At 40.3% G+C, this 26,750-nt stretch overlaps 1 protein-coding gene across 7 annotated transcripts in view; it reads right to left on the bottom strand.

Annotated features, from left to right (window-relative positions):
- Positions 1-8,617: 8,617 nt before the first annotated feature.
- Positions 8,618-26,750, bottom strand: part of LOC307268482 (pleckstrin homology domain-containing family A member 5-like) — a 227,767-nt gene continuing 209,634 nt past the window's right edge. For 4 of the 7 annotated variants that reach the window (XM_080051133.1, XM_080051130.1, XM_080051134.1 and 1 more), the window contains 8 exons: positions 25,146-25,281; positions 24,046-24,170; positions 19,745-19,936; positions 19,403-19,495; positions 18,621-18,683; positions 17,932-18,077; positions 15,681-15,811; positions 8,618-12,151 (listed from right to left, as the gene is read on the bottom strand). In XM_080051133.1, the coding sequence (XP_079907259.1) occupies positions 12,117-12,151; positions 15,681-15,811; positions 17,932-18,077; positions 18,621-18,683; positions 19,403-19,495; positions 19,745-19,936; positions 24,046-24,170; positions 25,146-25,281 (921 nt within the window). In that variant the 3' untranslated portion in view covers positions 8,618-12,116. The remainder of the gene's footprint in view (positions 12,152-15,680; positions 15,812-17,931; positions 18,078-18,620; positions 18,684-19,402; positions 19,496-19,744; positions 19,937-24,045; positions 24,171-25,145; positions 25,282-26,750) is intronic. The other 3 variants (XR_013845459.1, XM_080051131.1, XM_080051132.1) reach the window with 3 other exon arrangements.

The raw sequence follows: 26,750 nt of genomic DNA on the forward strand, positions 1-26,750 counted from the left end.
TCACACTCTCTCAGCTTCAAGCGTACAACACAGCAGGGGGTTCGCATGACGTAGGGGCTCCGCATGCACGGAGGTGGTCTATTCTGAAAGACGTCTCACTTCGTTCTTAAACCATCAGAATAACTAGGAGATTAACGTTGAATAGACTACTGCATATCTAGGCAGCCATGCCCACATTGACGTTACAATTCAGGCCTACATACTTTACAACCAGAAATTATTTATGTTTGAAAAACCCAAAATCTGACATTTAACCTTTATAACCTACTCAAGAGATCATTGAGGGGATGACCTTCATTTACAGTAACGTCGAGTCATATAGTCATATTTAAAACTTGTATAAAACTAAGAAAAACAAATGCAAATCTAATCAAAAAAGTACAGAATGATCTTACAGATGTCTATCTGTTATTTTCAAATTCTAGGTACAATATTTTGAATTAGCTATGAATAAATAGATTTTGTCTGATAAATCAATACCACATGGTGTGACACCAAATTGTGATATTCAAATGTGTAATTGCTTGGACACCTTTGGGTGGAGAGTTCCTTGATTGATCAGGAAGTACAGAAAACATCTCAGAAGGACCAAGGAAGGGTCCTGAGCATGGTCCTGAGGCATGCTGGCTGTTGTCATTTTTTTGCATTAATCAAATCTTTTCTGCAATCCCAATTCCGTACCCATTCTCAGTCTTTTAGTGTGACACTTTTGACATATAAATGACAAAGATAAATACCTTGTTTTGTCATTACATACAGTTGGTATGCTGTTAGCCTAGTATATCATAAAATGACATGAAGTGTATTTTCTTACACATAACATGATTATTCACCTGAGTTAACACTTTATTCTTGTATTGTATACCTTACAACTCATTTAAATGTATGTTTTTTCTTTCTTTAAACATTTTTGGTACATAATCACATGAAAAAAGGCGACTAGTACATCAACCCCAATACCTAGGCCTACCTGCTTTAGTGGTGAAATATCAAATTATTTATAGAAAATGTATGAAATGTGGTGTTCTTCATCCAATGATGGGACTATATCATTTGGTGTGACTATATCATTTGGTTTGACGTTAAGAAATTATGAAGATAAAAAGGCGTTATAATTTATTTATTCAGTGATTAATTATAATATCTCACTGGAACACATGGAAAATACTATAAGCTATACTGACAAGTAGTTTTGTTTAATTTATAACAGGATTTATTGGAATTAATCTAACATATACCAAAAAAATTATGACACGTCTTATATTGGGCGATGATTAAGAAAAATAATGCAAAATGTAATGTTTTTGTACGAGTTAATGCTGAATCTCAATAAAGATAAGATGAAGAATTGTGATAAAACCAGTATACTTGAGAAAAGTATATCTCATTATAATTTAAATACAAAAACATTCATGTCACACCATATGACAATTTTAAGCACAGACTCAAACAAATTGGTGAATAAATACATATTTCAATAAAAAATCTAAAAGACCACATACATTTTGAGAAATGTATGAATTAGTACAACCTTTTTTTGGGGGGGGGGCTTATATTTCATCCATCTATATATATATATATATATATATATATATATATATATATATATATATATATGATCAGTGGCGTACTCAGGGGGACCGCCCCCCCTCCCCCCTCGTGCCTCAATGGTTGAAAAAGCGCTCTAAGGTGCCCTCAAGAGTGGTGAAAACAAGAGGAAATGCCTTATCGACTGACCTTTTCACTTGCAAAACATGATTGGGTGCACTCTGTGCCCCGTCATACAATAAATTATGATAATGTGCCCTCTTGAACAAGAAAATTCAATTATGTGCCATAATGAGTGCCCTTATACTGCCCTTCTGCCTGTCTGGTACTTTATAGTGCCCTTCTGGTGCCCTTCTGCCTGTCTGGTGTCTCCATGGTTGAAAAAGTGTTGCTATAAAGTGCCCTCTATGGTGGTGAAAATGAGAGAAAGTGCCTTATTGGCTGCCCTTTACACGTGAACAAAAAAATATTGAGTGCCCTAGATTGCCCCCCCCCCCCCAAGACCCCCTTTTTTTGACATCTACAAACACAGTGTTTGGTGTTTCATTACATTACATTTTATTTAGCTGACGCTTTTATCCTAGGCGACTTCCATTGAGTGCATTCAACCATGAAGGTACAAACTCAGAACAACAAGAATCACGTCAGTACTATAGCTGCAAATAAATCAAACTACAAAATGCCAAAAGTAAGTCTTATAGAGATGTAACAAGTGGCACGGCAGCGCTTGCTAAGGTTAGGGGATAGGGCCTTCCAGGCAGCGCTTGCTAAGGGTAGGGGATAGGGCCTTCCAGGCAGCGCTTGCTAAGGTTAGGGGATAGGGCCTTCCAGGCAGCGCTGCCTTTAAGGCTCCGTTGGGGGAACAAAACACCATCGAGTTAGAAAAGCCACTGTATGCGTTGGTTTCCAGAATGTGCCCTTTTTTATTTTTCGCCCCTGCCCTTCAAACAGTCTGAGTCCGCCACTGTATATAATAGCCTACATTTCTACATCTAGGCCTATATGTTAATTTAAGATAACTCGCGGCAAAGTTAAAGTAATTGCGATCTAAAATTGCTAACAAGATCTTTTCAACTAGCATTGCTAGACAACAAGGCTAGTTAACTTGGTAGGGTTATTTTTTATTTATTTAACCATAGGCTAATCTAACCAGAGAAGTGTCCATAGGCTTGTAGAGCTACATAATAGCTATTTTATGTAGGCCTATGCCTAGCTTTCTTTCCGATGCTCTCGACTCAATATCTCATTTGATAAAAAGGAAAGAAAAAAAAAGAAAACGTAAAGAAACGTTTTATAAACGAACCGCACTTCAGCAGGCGTATTTTATTTTTATAAATGAGTGAGCCCTCTTCGTAAACATAGACGATCTTCTGCATTGTGGCCTCTCAGCTCCACGTGTTCCGACAAACAGAAAAATGATCCAACTCAAAAAGTGCTGAAGGGGCACGTTCTTATCTCAGCAAGGTGCATATTCCTGCAGGCAGCAGCGCTCTCTCTAGCTGCTGGAGCCTCCATGACTGGACCACGGCCACCGTGGACCCACTCTGCATGATGAGCAGGCCGGAGCGCAGTGGCCGACTTGTTGCATTGAAATGAAGGCCTGTGTGTACTGTAGCTTAGCCTACTGCTTCATAGGTTGAGATCTTTCTTTATATGTCCATGGTTGAGATGGAGAAAAAAGTGTCGGCACGGCAGTAGGCCTAATAATCATGTAACCAATAAACAGAATTTACTCAGGGTTGATAGCAGTTTACTATCGATCCAGTTTTATTCAACAATTGCTGGACTGAAATGCATCTTGCTTCATCATACTGTATGTCTGGAAAACCATAAAACACAATACCTTAAATCACATGGAAATGTGATAGTAGTTTAGTTAACCTTAATTAGGAGTATGTAAAATACAAATATAAAATATATTTCACCTTTAAGGGAGTTCAACCAAATATTAAATTGTCTCAAAAACAAACCTGTTCAGTAAAAATAAACCTGTCGAGATGTTACTCGTTCTCTTAATTGTCTCTCTCTCTCAGTCCATAAACAAAATAAATACCGAACGGTCCGAACGGTCTTCTATCTCTCACTCCATGGAACAAAACAAAAGAAAAATACCGAGCGGTCTTCTTATCCAAAAATAGAATAAATCTTGAAGTGTCCTTGTATTGTCTTTAGCAACAAGAAAAAGTTAACAAATAAAGTAAGGTGCTGGCCAGCAATAATATTATAGAGCTCTATATGTGTGTTGTGGTTGAATTAGTTTTGCCTGCAATCCTCGGGGATATTCAGAAGATGGCGACGGCTCCTCACAAGCTCACGAACTACCGGAAAAGCACTCAGGAAAACAGCGGCAGTCTGTTGCTTCAATGTTCATTCACTCGGCGGAGTTCCGTGCTAACGGTCTTCTACTTTACCGACGGGCTTCCGGCTATTATCAAAAGAAAAACCGAGTACTTTGTACGGTAAATATTACACTTAAAATACTTTTTAACAAGTTAAACTCCGAAGATAAACAGCAGGAGAATCACAGCTTGACCACACATTGCTTGCATGCATTGAAGAGAGATAAACCCGCGAAAATACGTCTTTAAGGTAACAATAACACACACCGTAAACCAGCAGTCGTAAAGCTGCCGCAACATAAAGTGGTCGTGACACTTAAAGAGGACCTATTATACTACTTTTCTGGTCTTAATTTCTTGTTTTACACTGCTATAGAGCAACCTGACACGAATCACATCACAAAAAACTATGTAGATTTTCGGGAAGCTCTTTCTCTTATTTTGGCGATCCAGCACGTCCTGTCAACACTTGAGTGTGTGTGCTTCGGCCATCTCCGCTCCCTCCGCCTGTGCTTCGGCCATCTCCGCTCCCCTCCCCCCTCCTGCAAACCCCACTCCGTTGTGATTGGTTACCTTCCTTCCGGAACACTTTCAGTGGCGGGAAGCGCGAGCATGGACCTATAAGGGCGCGAGGCAGACGCGAACAGGGAAGTGACAGCATTACCATACATGGAAACATCCGCGTGGTGACTTCACCAAGTTACATGCGACGTCACAAAGTTACAAAGCGTCAAGCCGCTTTGAAGACGTGACTTCTCGACTGGCTAGAATAGTGTCTAGTGCTCTGCACAGACACCCCAGACGGTCAGCAGGGAATACGTCGAAATGCATGTAAGTCATTATTTGATAATTTAGTATGGTTAAGCATGACTATAAATCATCATAACAACGTTTATAGGTCATAAAAGTCAAAAAGCATCATAGGTCCTCTTTAAAGAGACACACACCAAAACCAGTGATATTACAGAAAAACATTAGCCGACTGAAAATATATCTGGGTTACAATCACATTTCATTAGACCTCGCCTATAACTTAAGGATATAGAATAGTCCACACCGCATAGCTCACTGACTGTATAAGCTATTTCATTCAAGGATAGTTTGAATAATTTATAACTAAAAGCCCATAAGGCCTAAGGCATTTCCTTATCCATAGCCTACAACAGTTACCTAGGCCTACACAGAACTAATAAGCTAGTTTGCTTTCTTTTATTTCTTTTTTTAAAACCAAAGAATCTCCACAATATCAATTTATGTTTGAGCGGTTCTTCCATCAACCAACTCTTTGTCCCAATCAGCCATGGAGTTTGTTCAGTTGTCATGGAGATGGATCTTTTGGTTAATCAGGTCTCACCATGTCACACTTTGAGGAGCATCATCTGATGTGTGATATGGATCCTCCATCCTGTGTTCAGAAATACTTATTTAATTTAATTTTTAAATGTGACCTTTTTGATGGTGATTGCCCAGGCTCTATAGGCCTGTCCTGTATGTGTAGACCTATTTGACCTGCAGTAAGTGCATCCTGGCTGTCAAGGTCTCAAAATATCTGTAAGGTCACCAAATAGTTAAAGGAATAATTCACCCATACGGAACCAGCTTTCTATCATTTAAGCCTCTGGGCTTGTTTGTGTTATCCCTGGCTATTTATGTATTCTAATCTATGAAACAGAGTGTTGTTTATGTTTATATCTATATCAAATGGTCAAATAAAATCAATCAATCAATCAATCAATCAATCGTTATAAAATCACTATTATAATATAATGAATGAGGTTTTTCTTCCCTCAGTCTTTCCTCAGTCTTCCCTTGGCCCAGCTGTCCTATTAATTCTAACCCTACATTTTCACTAGTGTGATGTCACACTAGTAAAATGTAGGGTTAGCCAGTGAGACCATAGAACACTCTTTCTGCCTTTTCTCAGGCAAGGATGAACCGACTTCAAAAATGTTTGCACATTTATCTTACATAGGATCTCAGAGTTCAATACACCTTCATATTTCCACCGGTGAAGTAGGTCTTTAAGAAAAGGTTTGGCAAATATAAGATTACATGTTCGAACATTTCATTTTGCCATCTGTTGTCAAATACTGGACAATGTATTTAACAAAAACACTTTTGAAATGAAGGTGAGAAAGCAAAGTCACTGTCTAGTGGAGCTGCTTGTGTCCATAACCTGTCCAGTGGTGTCTAGAGGACACTTGAGTTTATATCAAGTAGTGTCAAGTGAAATAAGGTTGAAATGGTAAATGGACTTGACTTATATAGCGCTTTTTAGCCGATTTTCTCAGCCCCAAAGCGCTTTACATTTCTTACCACATTCACCCATTCATACACCGATGGCAGTAGCTGCCATGCAAGGCGCCCTCTGAACCATCGGTAGCAATGTGGGGTTCAGTGTCTCCTTGCCCAGGGACACTTCGACATGTGGCGGGGAGACGGGGGATCGAACCACCCTGCACTCCAGAGGACGATCTCCCTACCCACTTCGTCACAGCCTCTGTTTAGAGGACACTTGAGTTCATACCAAGTAGTGTCAAGTGAAATAAGGTTGAGTCCAAGCACGTCAGATAAATAGACAAAAAGAGAAATAGACCTTCTAAGTAAAGGTTGATTTAACATGCAGGGGACACAAACAACCCAGCAACAAGCAGCTTTTAAGAACATCAACATTTATTTCACGTTATAAAACAGATGGGTTATGAACATTTTGCATATTGACCCTAATAATAATATTAATAATAGCCTCTTATAGTTATAATATCTGCTCTTCTTTTCAGTGTGTACATAAATTATGCTATCTTTGTTTGGTTTTTATTCTATTATTTTTATTTTTATTTTTTTTACATTTTATACATCTTTATACATCTTCATTTTTTTTAAATGTCCATGTCCTGGAGCTCCAAAGTCCTTATTGCTTGGTACATGTGCTATTCTCTGATTCTTTACCACCCGGGGGGCGGGGGACACATTCCAATGCAGCATGTCTATAGAATACTCAGTGTGGGATCCTCAGCCTCTCCACTGTACAACTGAAGAAGTCAACGTAAACCAAAGAGAGAAACAACTCAAAAGAAAACAACACGAGTGAAAAAAACATTCACATACTGCGCAGCACGCTCATCCACATAAATACTCACAACTCTCTCTGTTAAAATGCTCCAGAACAGGAAGTAACACAGCAGCATGAAGTGGCACCTTGTTGAAGTAAAAATATGCTTTATGTTTATATATACAGTATCTCACAAAAATGAGTACACCCCTCACATTTCTTCACATTTTTCTTTATATCTTTCCATGGGACAACACTGAATAAATGACACTTTGATACAATGTAAAGTAGTCAGTGTACAGCTTGTATAACAGTGTAAATTTACTGTCCCCTCAAAATAACTCGACACACAGCCATTAATGTCTAAACTGCTGGCAACAAAAGTGAGTACACCCCTTAGAAAAAATTTACTAATTGGGCCCAAAGTGTAAATATTTTGTGTGGCCACCATTATTTTCCAGCACTGCCTTAACCCTCTTGGGCATGGAGTTCACTAGAGCTTTGCAGGTTGCAACTGGAACCCTCTTCCACCCATTTATGACAGCATCACAGAGCTGGTGGATATTAAAGACCTTGCGCTCCTCCACCTTCTGTTTGAGGATGCCCCAAAGATGCTCAATAGGGTTTAGGCCTGGAGACATGCTTGGCCAGGCCATAACCTTTACCCTCAGCTTTTTTAGCAAGCCACTGGTCGTCTTGGAGGTGTGTTTGGGGTCGTTATCATGTTGCAATACCACCCTGCGGCCCAGTTTACGAAGGTTGAGTGCACATGGTCAGCGTCGTACACAGAGGTTGGCTTTGGAAAATAGACGTATGAGTGCTGCCAGCATTGCTGAAGGGCTTGAAGGGGTGGGGGGTCAACCTGTCAGTGCTCAGACCATACGCCGCACTCTGCATCATACTGGTCTGCATGGCTGTCATACCAGAAGGAAGCCTATTCTAAAGATGATGCACAAGAAACCCCACAAAAAGTTTGCTGAAGACAAACAGACTACGGACATGGATTACTGCAACCATGTCCTGTGGTCTGATGAGACCAAAATACATTTATTTGGTTCAGATGGTGTTAAGAGTGTGGAGCGGCAACCAGGTGAGGAGTACAAAGACAAGTGTGTCTTGCCTAGAGTCAAGCATGGTGGTTGGAGTGTCATGGTCTGGGGCTGCATGAGTGCTGCCAGCACTGGGGATCTACAGTTCATTGAATTCTAACATGTACTGTGACATACTGAAGCAGAGCATGATCCCCTCCCTTCATAAACTGGGCCGCAGGGCAGTACTGCAACATGATAACGACCCCAAACACCCCTCCGAACGACCACTGGCTTGCTAAAGAAGCTGATGGTAAAGGTTATGGACTGGCCAAGCATGTCTCCAGTCTTAAACCCTATTGAGCATCTTTGGGGCATCCTAAAACGGGAGATGGAGGAGCGCAAGGACTCTAATATCCACCAGCTCCTTGATGTCGTCATGAATGGGTAGAAGAGGGTTCCAGTTGCAACCTGTGAAGCTCTAGTGAACTACATGCCCAAGAGGGTTAAGGTAGTGCTAGAAAATAATGATGGCAAAACAAAATATTGACACTTTGGGCCCAATTTGGACATTTTTTCTTAGGGGTGTACTCACTTTTGTTGCCAGCAGTTTAGACATTAATGGCTGTGTGTCGAGTTATTTTGAGGGGACAGTACATTTACACTGTTATACAAGCTGTACACTGACTACTTGACATTGTATCAAAGTGTCATTTATTCAGTGTTGTCGCATGGAAAGATATAATGAAATATTTGAAGAAATGTTAGGGGTGTACTCACTTTTGTGAGATACTGTATATATCTATATATATATAGATATAGACTTTGTAAATATTTATAGAAGTATGTCCAATGAGAGGACAATCTGTGATGTAGCAGGTGCAAAAAGACGTGAACATAGAGCGATAAGGAAGGAAGCCTCTGGTTCTCAAATCAACATCAAAAATTCAAAATTAAAACGGCTTGAAAATCCAAGAGCATCGGTGGTCACTTTGGGGTTAAAGTAAAGCACTGCATGTGTGTGGTTAGCTTAGCCCGTCTGCAGTCACACCAGTACAGTGCTCATATGTACAGAGACACTCATAGCCCCTCCCTCTTACATCATTACATCATCCTAATCATTCTAAAGGGATAAGTTCAGTATTTGTGGAAGTGTGGTTGTATGGGGTAAGGTGTGTTAACTATGGAGCTGGCGATCAGTGCAGTCACTACAAGGAGTACAGGCGAGCCTCGCTGTAGTAGAAGTCAGCCTTGTACTGTTTCAGAGGAAGAATAAAGTGTGTTTCTCCACATATATAAATGCTAACCTAAAAACTAAATCTCCTGGAAATCCAGACCCACATCTAGAACGATAGAGGGTCTGGCCACGAGCAATAGACCTTCCAAACTCAATGGGAGGCACCTACGCATGCATTTCAAATAAGCTACCACTGCTCGCAATTGGATAGCACTACGACCAATCAGAGCAATGAACAAGGTGACGTATTCAGCCCCGTTTGTTAAGCGAACTGTGGGGTTAACTGGTAAAATAAACTTTTGCCGTGGTCGGTCGGCAAAACACGATATTCATCTTTCTTACTAATGATGAAAGAAAGAGTTGGGTGCGTCTTCCAAATCGTGAAGTGTCAAAGTCCAGAGCCGCTTCAAACAACGTATCTGCAGCCATCTTTGTTGTTTACTATCATGACTTCTACGGAGCAGGCGCAGCACTGTCGTTTATCCGGTTACACCCGCCCACATTAGATAAGACCATTTGATTGGTCTGTGGGAATGACCACTGACCAATCAAATTGCCTGCTTGACTCAGAGCTACTGCGGATTACTCATGAGACAGAAGAAAACTTAAAGATCTCCTATTTTACTACTTTTCTGGTCTTAATTTCTTGTTAAAAACTGCTATAGAGCAACCTGACACGAATCACATCACAAAAAACTATGTAGATTTTCGGGACACTCTTCCTCTCACCCTAGCGAGCACAGCAGTCTCTCTCTACACACTGCTTTGAGCTTCTCCGCCCCTCCCCCCCTGCTGCAAACCCAATTATTTGATACGCTAGTATGGTTAAACATGACTATAAATCATTATAACAACGTTTATAGGTCATAAAAGTCGAAAAGTATCATAGGTCCTCTTTAAAATGTAAGGGATATTTATGTTTTAGGTTAGCGTTTTTCTTCTGTACTCTGCAACAGTACAATGCTGACTTCTGCTGAAGTCTACCATAAACTCCTTTAAGGTTCAGTAAGTGGAATGGTCAGTTTAGCTAACTTCCTGTCAGTGACTGCAGTTAGCAGTCCCCTCCCTCGTCACCACATTAATGCACTGCGGTCTTCAAGCAGCGAGTTAGCATCATCTCAGATCCATAAGTGTGATAAAACATGATAAAAACCATCAAAACAAACATTGGGAAGGATTTTTACCTGCTCCGCCATTGTAGGCGCATACACATTCACCCATCTGTCGCTCTGCACGTGCACTGGCAGTGAGACGGGTGCTGGTTTGTAGCGTTCTCTCTTCTGATTGGTTATCAGTAGTGGGATCCCCGAAAAGTTTATTTGCCGATTACATGCAGAGCGAGTGACTGAGAGATCGGCTTTATAAAACGCGCACATTATACAAGTGATCTCTGTATGAATAAAGAGCGATTTAACACTTATAAACATAAATAAATCGCTTACTTCACCTTTGAGTTGACTGCGCTGATTGTCATCTCCAGAGGGTTTTACGACTCTATCTATGCCTAAGTACAACCACACTTCAAAAAGACTGAACCATCCATTTAAGAAGACTGTAATACTGAGTAAGGTATCAAAAGTACTGTATAATGATTTGTGTGCGTATGTATTAAGCAACACATTTCTATGGAGCTTCATTTCCCCTCCCCCCAAAACAAATCGTATATACTTAGTTAGATTGTGGAATGGTTTATGTATTTATAGCTGTAAAAGTATATGGGCCAATTAGCAAATAGCAAGCCAATATGTTGTTGACCCTGTCTGTATAAATGTCATTCCACACAAGCACTTTGGTCACTTTATGTGTGTACAACACTATAGGAATGACGGGAAGAAGATCATTTTTTTTAAAGATTCGTAAAATTCATCTGTGGAGATCTTTAAAATCTCCACAAACTAGTTTTTGTTTGAAAAATAAATGCAGCTTCTCTGAAAAGACACCGAGTCACACACAAAGTAGTCACCAGACCTTAACAACAAACATTCAATCATGACGTGGGGATGATCGTTATATAAACCAAGTAGGTTCAGAAACCAGTTGTTACTTGACTTGGTCCCTTTTTCCTTTCCCTGCGTTCCAAATCGCATACTTGTCCTTTTTTCTATTCTACATACTACATTAAAACTATGTATTTAGCATGCAGAATGCTACAACTGGGACATACTTTAACTTACTTATTTCATCCTAACATGGCTCATTGAACTTGCCTGTTGCCTATATATCCGTCTCTTCGCTGGTTGTTTTCACTCAGAGGCTCGGTCCATGTGATGTAACTTCTGCTGCAGTGGATTGTGGGTCCGAATCGCCCAAACAGCTGCTGGTTTCCACACTTAAAAAAATCACCAGCGGATGTAGTAGGGCAACTGGTTATTTCCCAGCATGCTGCATCTGCCCACATGTATTGGGACAAACTAAATCGTCTCATACCATACTAAATAGCAGGAAAGTATGGGGATTGTAATGCAATCATCTCCTTTCAACGATGGGCCTTTTGTGTGTCTGGCTGTTAAAGCTGCTTCGTCTTATATTGATTGCAAATGTATTTTGTACAACTCTCAAGACTGCAAAATAACATTTCTGGAAATAATTTGTAACTATTTTTTTTGTAACAACTAAACCATTTCACAATATAATTTCCATGCAGAAATGTTTGGGGGATAAATAGGACTCCATAGAATAGCTGTTGTTGTTTCTCTCAGGGACATATCAGCATGGACAGATCTAGCTGGAGTTAAAGGTACAGTACATCTGCCTTCCTCCAGGCTGTTAGCAGCGGCGCGGCCGTCCTCTCAGTCTCAGGTCCTGTGTTGGGTGTGTGACAGACAGACAGTAGTATCAAAGTGTTGAGGCCCATGCTCAGTGCAGGCTGGCTACATGGTGCTGTAGGGGGACAGAGGGAGACATGGAGGGCCTCACGTGTCACTGCTCACCAGGGTGAAGGGCTGAGCTGCAGGGAGGAGCGGAGAGAGGGACACAGAAATGAGCACAACATCCAAGAGATTTATGTGTCATATGCACTACAATTACAGCAGCAATGAAATGCTCATTGGCAATGATATTCTTAAGTCCCAGGCTTCTCTCAACAATGCAATATAGAAGGAGAAAAAACACAACAGTAACACCTGAGACACAAATAAACACAACAGTAGAGCAAGGACACAGTGCAGCTAGAATGTGTAGAGATAAGGTGAGCCATAGAAGTATAAAGTAGAATGCAAAATGAAGTAAATTAAATGTAGTGGAAATATAATACTGTACATGAAAATAAAAAATAAAAGTAATAATACAATGTAGTGAAATATAATACTGTACATGTAGTAGAATAATGTTATATATCATTTTAAAATATGTAAACACGATATGGTGTGGTTAACATAAATATGTGCAGCATGAACAACACATTAAGTTATATAGGTGATAGGTGAAAATTATAATATAACATGGCGTGAAAATTGCAGAAAGAGAGAGAGAGAGAGAGAGAGAGAGAGAGAGAGAGAGAGAGAGAGAGAGAGAGAGAGAGAGAGAGAGAGAGAAGAAAAAAACAGCTTTGTTTTCCCAGCCAAACTCATCATGACTGGCCCTTCAGCTCAGACTTGGCACAATTCACATCTCAGCAATGAATTGGTCTCTGAATATTTTACCATATCTTTATTTCAATGATTGTTTTAAGTTACAGTTTGATTGGGAAGTCAGTGAGCTCCTCTGGAGTGTGGTGTATGTTTTGTCTTGCAGACAGAACATGGACTTATTCCAGCACGTACACAGACATTATGTTATTATGTGTGTGAACGAAAGCTTTACAGCTTTCCCATGTGGCTTCAGCTATGTCTGTCTGCCTGTCTGCCTGTCTGTCTGTCTGTCTGTCTGTGTGACAGTAAAATTCTCATCTTGCTTTCATTATGTACTGTCTTTGTTTTTGTCTTCCTATAATACTACACTATACTACACACTAAAAATAAATTGCTCACAGAAATTGTGAAAAAAACATTCCTAAATAAAAAAGATTAGCATTTTTCAGATATGCAATCCTAAAAGGTCTATCCATTTAGTATTGTGGAGAAGACTGACAGTCTCAGTAGAAAAGGAGGCTAATGTGAAAGGAAGTACACACACATACACACACACACACACACACACACACACACACACACACACACACACACACACACACACACATCTGTACAGTCAGTGCAGATATTGTGGTTGTTCATTGTAGCTTAGCATACAACTGGAGACAGGGGGAAACTGCTAGCCTTGTTCCGTCCAAAGTTCTGAAATACCAACAGTGATAAATGAACAGTTGAGTGACTATTCATTTGAAATAGACATCTATAGACTTCTTTGTGAGAGTGAGAGGAGAATCAGTATCATGTGTCTGTCAGTGCTGTGTGGAGTGGTTCACTGTCACACAGACTACACATTGATGTATTATGTTGTTGTCTTTGTTTAAAAAGGTGCTTGTGAGCGAAATGGTTCTTTTAGCTAACTGCAGTTAGCAGTCCCCTCCCTCGTCCCTACGTCACCACATTCATGCACTAATTAATGCAATGTCTTCAAGCAGCGAGTTAGCATCATCTCAGATCCGTAAGTGCAATCAAACACAATAAAAACCATCAAAACAGACATTGGGAAGGATTTCTACCTGCGCCGCCATTGTAGGCGCATACACATTCACCCCTCGGTCGCTCTTTGCGTGTGCACTGGCAGTGAGACGGCTGCCGGTTTCTAGCGTTCTCTCTTCTGATTGGATATCAGGTTGTGGGATCCCAGAAAAGTTTATTTGCCGATTACATGCAGAGCAGGTGACTGAGAGATCTGTGATCACTGTATGAATATAGAGTGATTTAACACTTATATTAACATAATTATATCGCTCACTTCACCTTTAAGTAGTGTACTGTTTGAATGATTTTAAAATCCTGTGTGGTGTCCCTCCCTGGCAGGACACAATAGTTTTTTCCAGAGTTTCCCCACTGTGTTAGGGATAGAAACCAGGCGAGGTAATCCCTGACAATCCATCAATTGTTGAAATTTTTCATCCGTGTACATTGAGCCCAGTTGAAACCCACCATTGTTACTAACTAACAAATACAATATTATTAATTTAACTGTCCAATTCCATTATAATGGCGCCATGATACAGCCAACGGGTTTTACAGGGTTTTGCATGTCATTTTACCCATTCAAGCACATTGTTTTTCTATTGCAGAACAGGAATATGGCTTCATATCAATTTCATTAGCATTTTGCCCAATATTGAGAAATGTTAAGAAATTCAGTCCACTAAACGCAGGGCTGCCAAGTTTCACCAAAAGTTTGGAGTGAGATTTTTTGGCCGAGGGACCCAAAACCGTGTCCTCTTTCCCACCCAATCATTTTTGCTAGTGTCCTGCAAGTTTACATATTGTTCATAATAAATCAGAAATAAAAGACAATTGGAAAATGTGATAAAACATCAAAAATCTTATTAAAATAAACGAATTCATGAAGTGCAAAGTCGTAGGACACGTTTTAATTAAACATTGGGTGTGGACATATTGTAAGTGGGGGTCTGGGGCTCTCCCCCAGAAAATTTTGAGCATTAAACACTTAATTTCCTGCATTCTGGTGAATTTTTATGAAGCAATGTGTGCCTTTTCTGCATTCATTTTTATGTAAAGTAAAAGAGAACATTCACGGTTTCGCTGACACAAATTTAATTGAATAGCCTACAATGCAGTGTTTCAAATATCTCCTGTAGCCTATTGTTAAAACATTTGGTTAAACTGTAATAAAGGTAATTATTCTATATCATGTCTACTATTGAGGGTTGAGTGGCTGGTGGTATTTTACTAGCAGCATTAGGCTTTATTCAAAGAAGAAAAAAATTAGGGAACAGTTCAACACCAATGCAAACTACTAGGCTAAAATAAAACATCTGGGTTACTTGGTCCCTCCTCTTAGGCTACCTTGATTTGTGTTATGAAAAGTGCTATAAATGTGCAATACATAGGCTACAGTTCATTACACAGAAGAATAAAAGCATTTTTATTGGCGGATGAGCCATTTGTTACTTTGCAAACCTAATTTTCAAACTAAATTACCAAAAACAATATACAAAACGATCCAAAGATCTTCTGAATTTACTTGAGTGAGATTGAAGGTTTAATATGTTTGATGCATGCGCGCTCACCGGCCGGCGGGGACACAATTCTTATCAGCGGTAACTTGGCACGCTATCAACACACACCTCGGAAGAGAAGGTGCAGGTAGGGGGCTCGCCTCCTTTATATGTCCATGCTCGCCTCCCGCTTCGAATGCACAGTGCACATCAGAGCATAACGTTAACGCGCGTTCAGAAAGAGGAAGTCACGGCACTCATGTCTGTTAGCTTTTCAAAATAAGAAATTTAAAATAACTGGTTGATTTGCGTGTGTCTCACGGCCAAAGAGTGAGACTTGGCAGCTCTGAAATGTGGAGCCAGGCGGTTGACTTACAGGCCAGCATGTTGTTGTTGTTGTGTGTCTTGTGTCTGGTCTGATCCAGGGCCTGCTCCAGGCTGTCCTCCTCCCGGGGCTCCGGGCTGGGGGGCTCCGGGCTGGGGGGCTCTGGCTCAGGAGTCTGGAAACTACAAGCAGCACAAGAAGAAAGTTAGCTGCTGATTAGGTCTGTGCTAAAATATTGATATGGCAATATATATCACACTATTTAGTTTCCTGATACATGTATACAACCCAAATTCCCAAAAAGTTGAGATGTTATGTAAATAAAACAGAATGTGATCATTTCCTAATCCTTTTCAACATGTATTCAATAAATAACATTACAAATGATATCATATGTGTTTGTTTAGACTGATAAAATGTATTGTTTTTTTGTAAATATACACAAATATACAATTTGAAAGTTGCCTACATTTCAAAAACGTTGGGACAGGGGCATGTTTTCCGCTGTGTTACATCATCCTTTCTTTTAAACCTGCAGTGTGTAGAATATTGGGTTATATTTCCCAGCAGATTTTGTAGAAAATAATTATAATATCCATAAGTACGTTTAATTTAGTGCATAATAGCTGAAAAAAAAGGTTTGAATATTTTTTTTCCCCTTAGAAAGGGTCTGATATATGTCCATATTTCTGTATATTTTGGACCAAGGCCTAGTGCCGCCATCTTGAAAGTGTCATAGTTGGAATGTCATCAGGTGCATTGTTTAAAATTTAGAATTGTTCTTGTCCTTGAAGGCCACTGTAGCTTCTGTTATTATTCGAAAGGGTTGGGGTTACCCAGGGAGCGTTGCATTCAATAACTTTGTAGAACTTTCTTGATGATGTCATATTACACACTGCACCTTTAACAACACTGATTTAGCCTTTGGGAACTGAGGACATTCATTGATCACTTTTTGAAAGCAAAATTATTTCCCATTCTTGCTTGAAATACAGTTTTCAGATGCTCAACATTCTGGGGTCTCCATTGTGATATTTCGTGCTTTATAATGCACCACATTATTTCAATAGGAGACAGGTATGGACTGCAGACAGGCCAGTCTAGTACCTGCACTGTGTTCCTATGAAGCCAAGCTGTATTAAGATGCAGAATGTGGCTCGGTATTGTCTTGCTTTAATAAGAATGGACGTCCCTGAAATAGACGTTGTATGGATGGCAGCATGTTGCTCCAAAACCTGTATGTACTTTTCAGCATTACTGGTGCCTTCATAGATGTGCAGGTTACCCATGCCATGGGCACTAACCCACCCCCATACCATCACAGACACTGGCTTTACAACTTTGTATTGGTAACAATCTGGATGGTCCTTTTCCTCTGGAGCCCGGAGTACACATTGTCCATGATTTACAAAAACTATTTGAAATGTAGACTCATCAGACCACAGCACACTGTTCCACTTTGTGTCAGTCCATCTCAGATGAGCCCAGGCCCAGAGAAGTCTGCAGCATTGGTGGATGTTGTTGATATATGTCTTTCACTTTGCATGGTAGAGTCTTATCTTACATTTGTGGATGTAGCGACAAACTCTGTTTACGATAATGGTTTTCTGAAGTGTTCCATGGCCCATGTAGTGATATCCTTTATACAATCATGTCTTTGTTTTAATGCAGTGCCACCTGAGGTCATGGGCATTACATTGTAAACTTACGTGCAGAGATTTCTCCATATTCTCTTGATATTTTAATTATATTATGGATTGTAGATGGTGAAATCCTTCAATTCTTTGTAGGAATGTTTTCCTCTGCAGTTCTTCACAAAGTGATGAACCTCACCCCATTATTGCTTGTGAGGACTGAACCTTTACGGGATGCCCCTTTATATCCATTCATGATAATATCACCTGTTACCAGTTACATGTCATGTAAGTAATGTTCCAAGCAGGAATTTATTTAACATTTTACAGCTATGCCAATCTTTTAACGCCCCTGTCCAAACTTTTTTTAAATGTGTTGCAATTTTCAAATTGTATATTTGTGTATATTCACAAAAAACAATAAAGTTTATCTTGTTTGTTTTTCAGCTCTGTTTTTACATTTCCATTGAACTATGTGGAATATCGCACCATGCATCGTATCACAACGTATGGTGGTATATCGTGTTGTTACCCATGTGTTGTCCATACACAACACTACTGCTGGTGGAGGTCAACACATAGCTCACAGGAGAGGGGCTAGTCCTCACACACACACACACACACACACACACACACACACACACACACACACACACACACACACAAACCTGTTTTCTGTGGTTGTGTTTGTGGCCGAGCTGGTCAGATCTTGCTCTCTGCTTTCGTCATCCTCAAAAGGCTGAAGGTTGACCATCTCCACACGCTGAGGCACTGAGCCCAGGTCCAGGATCACCACAGTCTGGCTCTCACACAGCTAAAACACACCAAATAAACAAAGTATAAAACAATGAGTGATTGAGTATATAAGTGTGTGTGTGTGTGTGTGTGTGTGTGTGTGTGTGTGTGTGTGTGTGTGTGTGTGTGTGTGTGTGTGTGTGTGTGTGTGTGTGTGTGTGTGATGTTGAATAAAGGTGGTGTGTGTAGACTGGAGCTCCGGGGTGGCCTCCCACTAGAGACTAGCCCAGCTGCAGCTAGCAATCCTGGCTGAATCCAGGAGAGAAAGCCCCCTTAAAGCCAACCGGGCTCCTTCAACATCCCCACAAATCCTCTGTTATTGTTCCAGATTACACTCAGAGATGGTACACACACTGTGGCTGAGTGTGGCTGGGATTACACAGAGAGCTGTGTGTTAGAAGTCCTTTGATTGTCCTGCAGGCTGCACTGTTCCACTTCATTATACTGAAATCCACACTGTTTGATTTGTAACAGGTTGAACATATAATCTTTAAGAAGGGATCAAAGCACGGTGAAAGCTTATTAAGACTAATTAAAGCTGTGCAGGCTGTGTTTAACGTACCTCCGTGTCCATGCTGTTGGTCTGCAGGTCCTTGTCCTTGTCCTGCGCCTCATGTTTCACCTCCTCCACATAGAGAGAAAGAATGGAAAGAGCTCAGCACCCTGCAGTTAACTAGTAACTGAACACTCATTGGGATAACATGGATAGAGTAGCATGGAAATTCAGTTGCATTATTAGTATCTGCTGGTACTTAAATACATGTATATACTGTACAACATTTGATAACATTATTGTATTATATAATAATTCTAATCAATATCACCATTAATCAAACATTTTACCTCCATTGCAATTAATGAACGATTTTGTATTTATTTTTGCCCTCATAGTTTACTGACTAGGTTTGTACTGTAAATATGTACACATATTAAAGCTGGGATATTTTATCTAATGGAAGGCTACATGTAAACAAAAGCAAAAGCACAGATGAACTATTTATGGTTATGTATTGAATATTTCCAACCAAAATCAAAGCATCACCTGAAATGAAAATGTTACATTTCAGTTTTGAAGTAAAAATCAAGTTCTCTCAAACAGTAGAAGAAGAAAAAAACTTGCATTTCTTGCAAATCAAATAAATGATTTTAAATATTGCCTTTATAAATGTAGAAAATAACTGGAATCTCTTGTAAACAAATACTTATACAAATATAAATGTCATAAAAAAAAGATAATAATAATAAATCACTGCTGATTAAGAGGAGCTTGGACAGTTCCCAGATCCAAAATAATGGACATGTGCAAATTGAAGTGGACTACAGGGTCTGACTGGACTGGCCTACCTGTGGTGTCCCTCTGCTCTGCTCCTTCAGCTGCTGCAAGGCTGCATCCAGCTCCACAGGGTCTGCACAGGCCCCCTCTGCCTGGACACCAGTCTGCACACACACACACACACACACACACACACACACACACACACACACACACACACACACACACACACACACACACACACACACACACACACACACACACACACACACACACACACACACACACACACACACACAATGTTGTATTATGATTCTAACTCGGGCTTTATCCCACATCTGGATTTTTGTGTGTGTGTGTGTGTGGTTGCGTGTGTGTGTGTGTGTGTGTGTTAGGTGAGGTGGTGACATCACCTGCACTGTAACAGCAGGCTTGTCCCTGTTGAAGGAGGGCGAGGGGGAAGGCGTGTCTCTCTTCTTGTCTCTCAGTGTGGAGGCCTCCTGGTTCCTCCTCATCCTCTCCAGCTGCTCCTCCACACTCATCCTGGCCCGGCCCCCCTCTCTCTCCCCACAGACACCCTGCTCCACCGCACTCCTGGGACGCTCCTGGAAAACACAAGACCCAATGTTGGAAAAAAAGATGTATTCTTCTTTTCCTGGTGGAAATCAGTGATTCTGGAGAATGCTTGCTGTCAAAATCAGTAAAAAATCTCCTCACCAATCCGCTACCTGTCTGTACTGTGAAAAGAATTCCTGTGTTGATACACAGTCTAGGATCTGTAAACTGGTAGGTACACAAAAGGTTTGTAAACAAAGGGGCCACCATTGCTAGCAACATACCCATTAGGCTGTGTATTAACAGTGAATTCTTTTTTATGGACAGGGAGTGGATCATAAGGACATATTAATTTGTTTTGACGACAACAAACGTTCTCCAGAATCACTGACGTCACCTTTAAATCAGTCCAGAGAATGATTCCCAGACTGCCTGACCTTTTCTTGACATGACGATCAAGCATATCAAACATGAATCATACTATACATTAAAGCTGGTATTACAAAAAGGCTTACGTAAAAATGTGCATGTGTGTTGATCAGAAGCAAGTATGTGTGTTGATTAGAAGCAAGTTCTAAATGCATCAACACTAAGCATAATCATCACTCAGACTTGCCCTGAGTTGCAGCTCGGGGGTCAGAAGAGTGTCCATGGCATTAGGCTTGTGTTCTGAGCTTTGTGCCAAATGTATTGAGAAGGCCCAAAGTGAGCTACAGCCACAATACAATGAATCAAACTGTGTGGTAACAGAACCGTATATGGAAATCACATGAGTTAGATTGAATTCACAGTGAGCATAAAGCATGGTATCTGTGTCCCTAGCTATAAATGAAAACTCTCGTCTCTGAGCTGTGAAGAATGGGAGTGAATCTACAGGCAAAGGGGGAAAATCTTCTGAAGGCAACACTCAATCATGTTATTTGTCCTTAGAGGAGCATTTATCATCATTGCAACATCTTAGAGAAATATAAGTTATTGAGTTTTGATAATTGTTATTTTTCCTCTATATGCTTAAAGGTGAAGTAAGCGATTTACTTATATTAATATAAGTGTTTAATCTCTCTTTATTCTGCATGTAATCGGCAAAAACTTTTCGGGGATCCCACTACTGATAACCAATCAGAAGAGAGAACGCCACAAACCGGCATCCGTCTCACTGCCGGTGCACGTGCAGAGCGACAGATGGGTGAATGTGTATGCACCCACAATGGCGGAGCAGGTAAAAATCCTTCCTAATGTCTGTTTTGATGGTTTTTATCATGTTTTATCACACTTATGGATCTGAGATGATGCTAGATAACTCGCTGCTTGAAGACCGCAGTGCATTAATGTGGTGACGTGGGCCTGGCGCCACCCCCACTGCTAGAGTTTATTAAATACAGACCGACTCGGATCACCTTGTAAACAGGGACTGTGAGGTTCCTTTCAGAAAAACCTCCTTCAGCCATACAGTACGTTCCAAATTATTATGCAAATTATATTTTTCTCAGATTTTCCTAAATAGTCGATGCAAATGACAGTCAGTATAATTTTCAAGTCATCAACCGTTAAAGTATGATTCAAATTTTATTGAACAAACCTCCCAATGATAACAGTATTTTTTTCAAAAATAAAAAACTCAAAATGCACCGTTCCAAATTATTATGCACAACAGAGTTTCAAAACATTTTATAGGTTGTAAACAACTAAAAATGGTCATTTGTTGAATTTGCAGCATTAGGAGGTCATATTTAGTGAAATCAAAAGCTATTTCAATCAAAAACATCTTAACAGACCAAGTTACATGTTAACATAGGACCCCTTCTTTGATATCACCTTCACAATTCTTGCATCCATTGAACTTGTGAGTTTTTGGAGAGTTTCTGCTTGAATATCTTTGCAGGATGCCAGAATAGCCTCCCATAGCTGCTGTTTTGACGTGAACTGCCTCCAAACCTCATAGATCTTTTGCTCGAGGATGCTCCAAAGGTTCTCAATAGGGTTGAGGTCAGGGGAAGATTGGGCCCATACCATGAGGTTCTCTCCTTTTATGCCCAAAGCAGCCAGTGACACAGAGGTATTCTTTGCTGAGGTATTCTTTGCTGCATGAGATAGTGCATTGTCATGCATGAAGATGATTTTACTACGGAAGGCACGGTTCTTCTTTTTGTACCACGGAAGAAAGTGGTCAGTCAGAAACTCTACATACTTTGCCGAGGTCGTTTTCCCACCGTCAGGGACCCTAAAGGGGCCTACCAGCTCTCTCACCATGATTCCGTCCCAAAACATGACTCCGCCACCTCCTTGCTGTCGTTGCAGCCTTGTTGGGACATAGTGGCCATTCACCAACCATCCACTACTCCATCCATCTGGACCATCCAGGGTTGCACGGCACTCATCGGGTTGCTCGGCACTCATTTTCCAACAGTCTTGTTGGAAAATGAGTCTTCAAGCTCCCATATTATACACTTTTCGGTACTATTATACACCATATTATATGGTGTTAGTGGTCCCTAATACGTTTTTCTTTAATTGTTTGCTGAAAAAAACTTTCAGATAATTTATTGTACTATGCTGATGTTCAGCTAATCTCACAATGGCCTATTTTTTAAAAAAGAGCTGCAGCTCCCCTCGTAAATATACAATCTTTGAGCTCCCCCCGCCCCCTGTCCGGAAGCGAAGCCAGATACGCCTCGCCCTCTGTCTGTCAGGGCCGTGGACCAATAAGAAATAGGGGTGTGGGCTGCACAGTGGAAGCTTCTGGCTTTCCAGTTTTTGAGGTCAGAATCGAGGAGAATTCTGACTGGAGTATATTGGGGGGGAGGGGTGGGGGTTTCAGAAAGGGGGAGAGTGAGAAAAGGAGAGATTGTTATTTTTTTAAATATTTTGGCAGTCTATAGGCACACTGTGGACCCATGGATATGTTAGAACACATTTAAAAAGTGCATTTAGCATAATATGTGACCTTTCATGTATTTCTGAGCCCAGTGCAACCGTTTCTGCTTGTGAGCATTGTTTAGGGGTGGCCGAATAATAGGTTTATGCACAGCTGCAAACCTCTGGAGGATCCTACACCTTGAGGTTCGCGGGACTCCAGAGGCACCAGCAGCTTCAAATACCTGTCTGCTGCTCTGTAACGGCATTTTAGCAGCTGCTCTCCTAATCTGATATATTTGTCTGGCAGAAATCTTCCTCATTATGCCTTTATCTGCACAAACCCGTCTGTGCTCTGAATCAGCCACAAAACTCTTCACAGTACGATGATCACACTTCAGTTTCTTTGAAATATCTAATGTTTTCATACCTTGTCCAAGGTATTGCACTATTTGACGCTTTTCGGCAGCAGAGAGATCCTTTTTCTTTCCCATATTGCTTGTAACGTGGCCTTCTTAATAATGTGGAACGTCCTTCTTAAGTAGATTTCCTTTGATTGGGCTCACATGGCAAACTAATTATCACAGGTGTATGAGATTAATTTCAATGATCCAAGGCATCCTGAGACACAATATCATACATGAGTTTAATTGAAAAACAAAACATTAAATGTTTATGACACTTAAATCAAATTTGCATAATAATTTGGAAAGGCATATCTTTTAAAGGCAATGCATTATGGAACACACTACCCCCAACTATACGGGAACGTCCCACTCTGACCACCTTTAAGAGCCAAGTATAGGTGTGGCTTAGAGCTAACCAAAGGTGCAACCACCTTTAACTGTATGTTTCACCATATCAGCCCAGTAGAGCATACTAATAAATTGTGTCTTCGTTTTGAACACCGACTAATGAATTGTCCTGTTTTTCTTTTTCTTTCTTCCTGTTTCTCCCTGTTTTATATAGAATATGTCACTATTGTATCTTTTGTCATTTTTATTGTAACATCAACAATCTGGCATATTTACGTGAACTGCTGTACGTGTTCATTAATGTGCATTGTCCTGAAATTAAAAAATAAATACAATAAAAAGAGCAAGAATATACTGCCTGCTCTGAATGAGGATGTCAGTTGAAATGACATTTCATTGATACTGTTGGCTGCTTAGAGTTAGAATGTACATGACATGTTCATCCATATGAACAACACAGCAGCCTCTTTCCTTCAGGCCCATTCTGACACATTAGCTTCATTTCTCTAAACGAGGCCTAGTCTGTGTTGATGCCCGAGGGCTACACTTACTGATCTGGGTTCAGGCTTCTTGCTCTTCCTCAGGGTGACATAGGAGGCGATGGTGGAGGACTCTGGGGGGCTGAGAGGAGACTTGGTCCTGGGGGGAATGATGCCCACTGGGTAGGGGGGCGCGGCTGGAGAGAGACGCCGGGGAATGAACATTAAAAGACAGACACACAGCACTCCAAAGCCTGGCACCCTTACCATGCTCCATTTCACAGAGGATGCAACACAGCAAGTTGCATCCTCAAGTCTAATGTGATTTTAGAGGAATTTTTAAAAAATCTTTATTTTTTATAGCTTTTGTCTTCAGGGTTTAGGACCAGGCGTGCTCAGGTAGCGCTGTCTTACCTCTGCAGACAGTATGAAGATCAACTTTCACATTATGTTGCGTTCTATAATTTTTTTGCACTTCATGTCATTTAAGAATCAAATGCTAAAGTGTATCTTCTGACTGTCGCTGGAGACAGGCTATTGACTACCAGTATTTGAGCTAAGCTAACTAGCGATGATCGATCTTTGACCGTTTATTCTTCAAAAAAGGCACGCACAGGGTTTCTGTCGCCTTGTCTTGAACCCGAGAGTGACGCAACAAGCTAAAAAAAATCAAACAATTCCTTTAATTCAAACATCCCAACTGTCAGGTGTCTGTTCTTCTCTGTCAAACTAAAGACAACACAATATCCTATGAATGGAAGTTAAGAGATAAGGACTTTTTTTATTGTGTGAATCACTTTTGCAAACTTTCGTTCTTTAAAATCAGTTTTTACCATGGATCTGGTAAATGAATAGATTAAAGATTACATTTGAAGTGATATATATATATATACATATATATATATACATATATATATATATATATATATATATATATATATATATATATATATATATATATATATATATATGTATATATATATATATATATATATATATATATATATATATATATATATATATGTATATATCTTGTTTGTATTGTGTCTTTGTGGTCATGGACCGAAAATAAAAATGTTCAACTAATTTCTGTATATCATAGAAAGACGTATCACATTGGATTTTTTAGACACCACTTTGTTGAGATGTAATAGTTGATTGTTTTTTAGTACCTTTATATGCTGCAGTGTCTTTACTCTGAGCAGAGCCCTCTGTCCTGTCCTTGTCCTCCCCATTGGCCTCGTCCCCCTCCTCCTTCACTGTGGTCAGCTCAGGCTCACTCTTATACAGCCGGTAATCTGGAGCCTGCTGTGAACACACACACACACACACACACACACACACACACACACACACACACACACACACACACACACACACACACACACACACACACACACACACACACACACACAGGTTTACCAGCACTTCTTTTTTATAATAACTAAAACTTATAAATAAAAGTTAAATGAAATAAATAATACCTTGGTTTAATTACCTTATTGGTATTAGATAAATAGAAATAATATTGGCACTTCAAAAAAAGTCTAAATATATTGAGATATTAAGATGTGCTTTTATAAGGAAGGGTTATTATATTTGATATAATGTTCAAATCTTTCCAAAAAAAAAAGTGTTTGTAAGTTGTAGTTTTCCATGAATTGACTCACAGAAAGAAATATAATATTTGAAGAATAAAATCATAATTTGACTCCAGAAAGTCCAGGAGAATAGGTTGTAGTAGGCTATGAAGAGAATGAAATCATATATCAATATTGTAAATATTATGACGTTTTCTCAAAATGACAACTATTGCAGACAATAAAAGATGTCCTCATCTTGTGTAAAATAAAATAAAAAATAAAATCCCCAGACTAAGAGATATAAGGTTTTTCACCAAACAGCCACACTGGTCTGACAGTAAATGACTCCCAACACATTGTGGTTCATCCATTCATGGTTTACTGAGAAAGGCTTTCTAGACGCAGACACAGTAGCACAAGATGGAGGAGAGATCTCTGCTGCTATAAAGGCTTGTTTGAAGGCGCACACACAAAATACATGGAAAGAAAATATAAAAAAAAATGCAAAAAAAATTGCACAATACAACATCAACCTCATAGCACATAACATTCACAATGAAACGCATGTAGGGAGCAGAATGAGTGTGACTGTGACTCTGTAGGTGAGTGACAGTGATGGAGCGAAGGATTAAAAAAAATAAAATAATAATAATAAAACGCTGAAATAAAGTAAAGGTATCCAATATGGGACTGGCTGAGGAATGAGTCTCTTCAGTGTGTATTAATCACAGACAGTATAAGGTATTAATCCAGTTGACTTCAGGATGGAGTTGAGAGGATGGGAATAAATGTGAGCAGACAGAATGGTCCCATGCAGAGGGTTGAGTGTGCTGATGGATGGCTCTGACAGATGGACGATGGGGGGGGGCTTTGCTTACGCTGTGCGCTGCGTTCCTGGGCCCAGCCTTCCTCTCCTCAGGCCGGTGTGTGTGTGTGGCTGGCCGGGTGGCGGGGTGTGGGTGCTGGGGGGGCACACGCTCTGATGAGTGGTAGTACTGGGGCAGGGGGGGACGAGGGGGCACCATGACATCCCCCTCTGGCAGAGGGCCCAGAGGCAGCGGCGTCACTGCCTGTCGACAGGCAACACAGCTGCTCTCATTTCCAAGGAAATCACAAGCTTTATGACTGGACTGTCCTGGTGGTTAGCAGGCCACTGACTGTCTGTCTGCTGTTTGATGTGCGGGGCATGTGGGC

This window comes from Ammodytes marinus (assembly GCF_949987685.1).
Source record: "Ammodytes marinus genome assembly, chromosome: 22".
In the NCBI taxonomy this organism is placed as follows: Eukaryota; Metazoa; Chordata; class Actinopteri; order Uranoscopiformes; family Ammodytidae; genus Ammodytes; species Ammodytes marinus.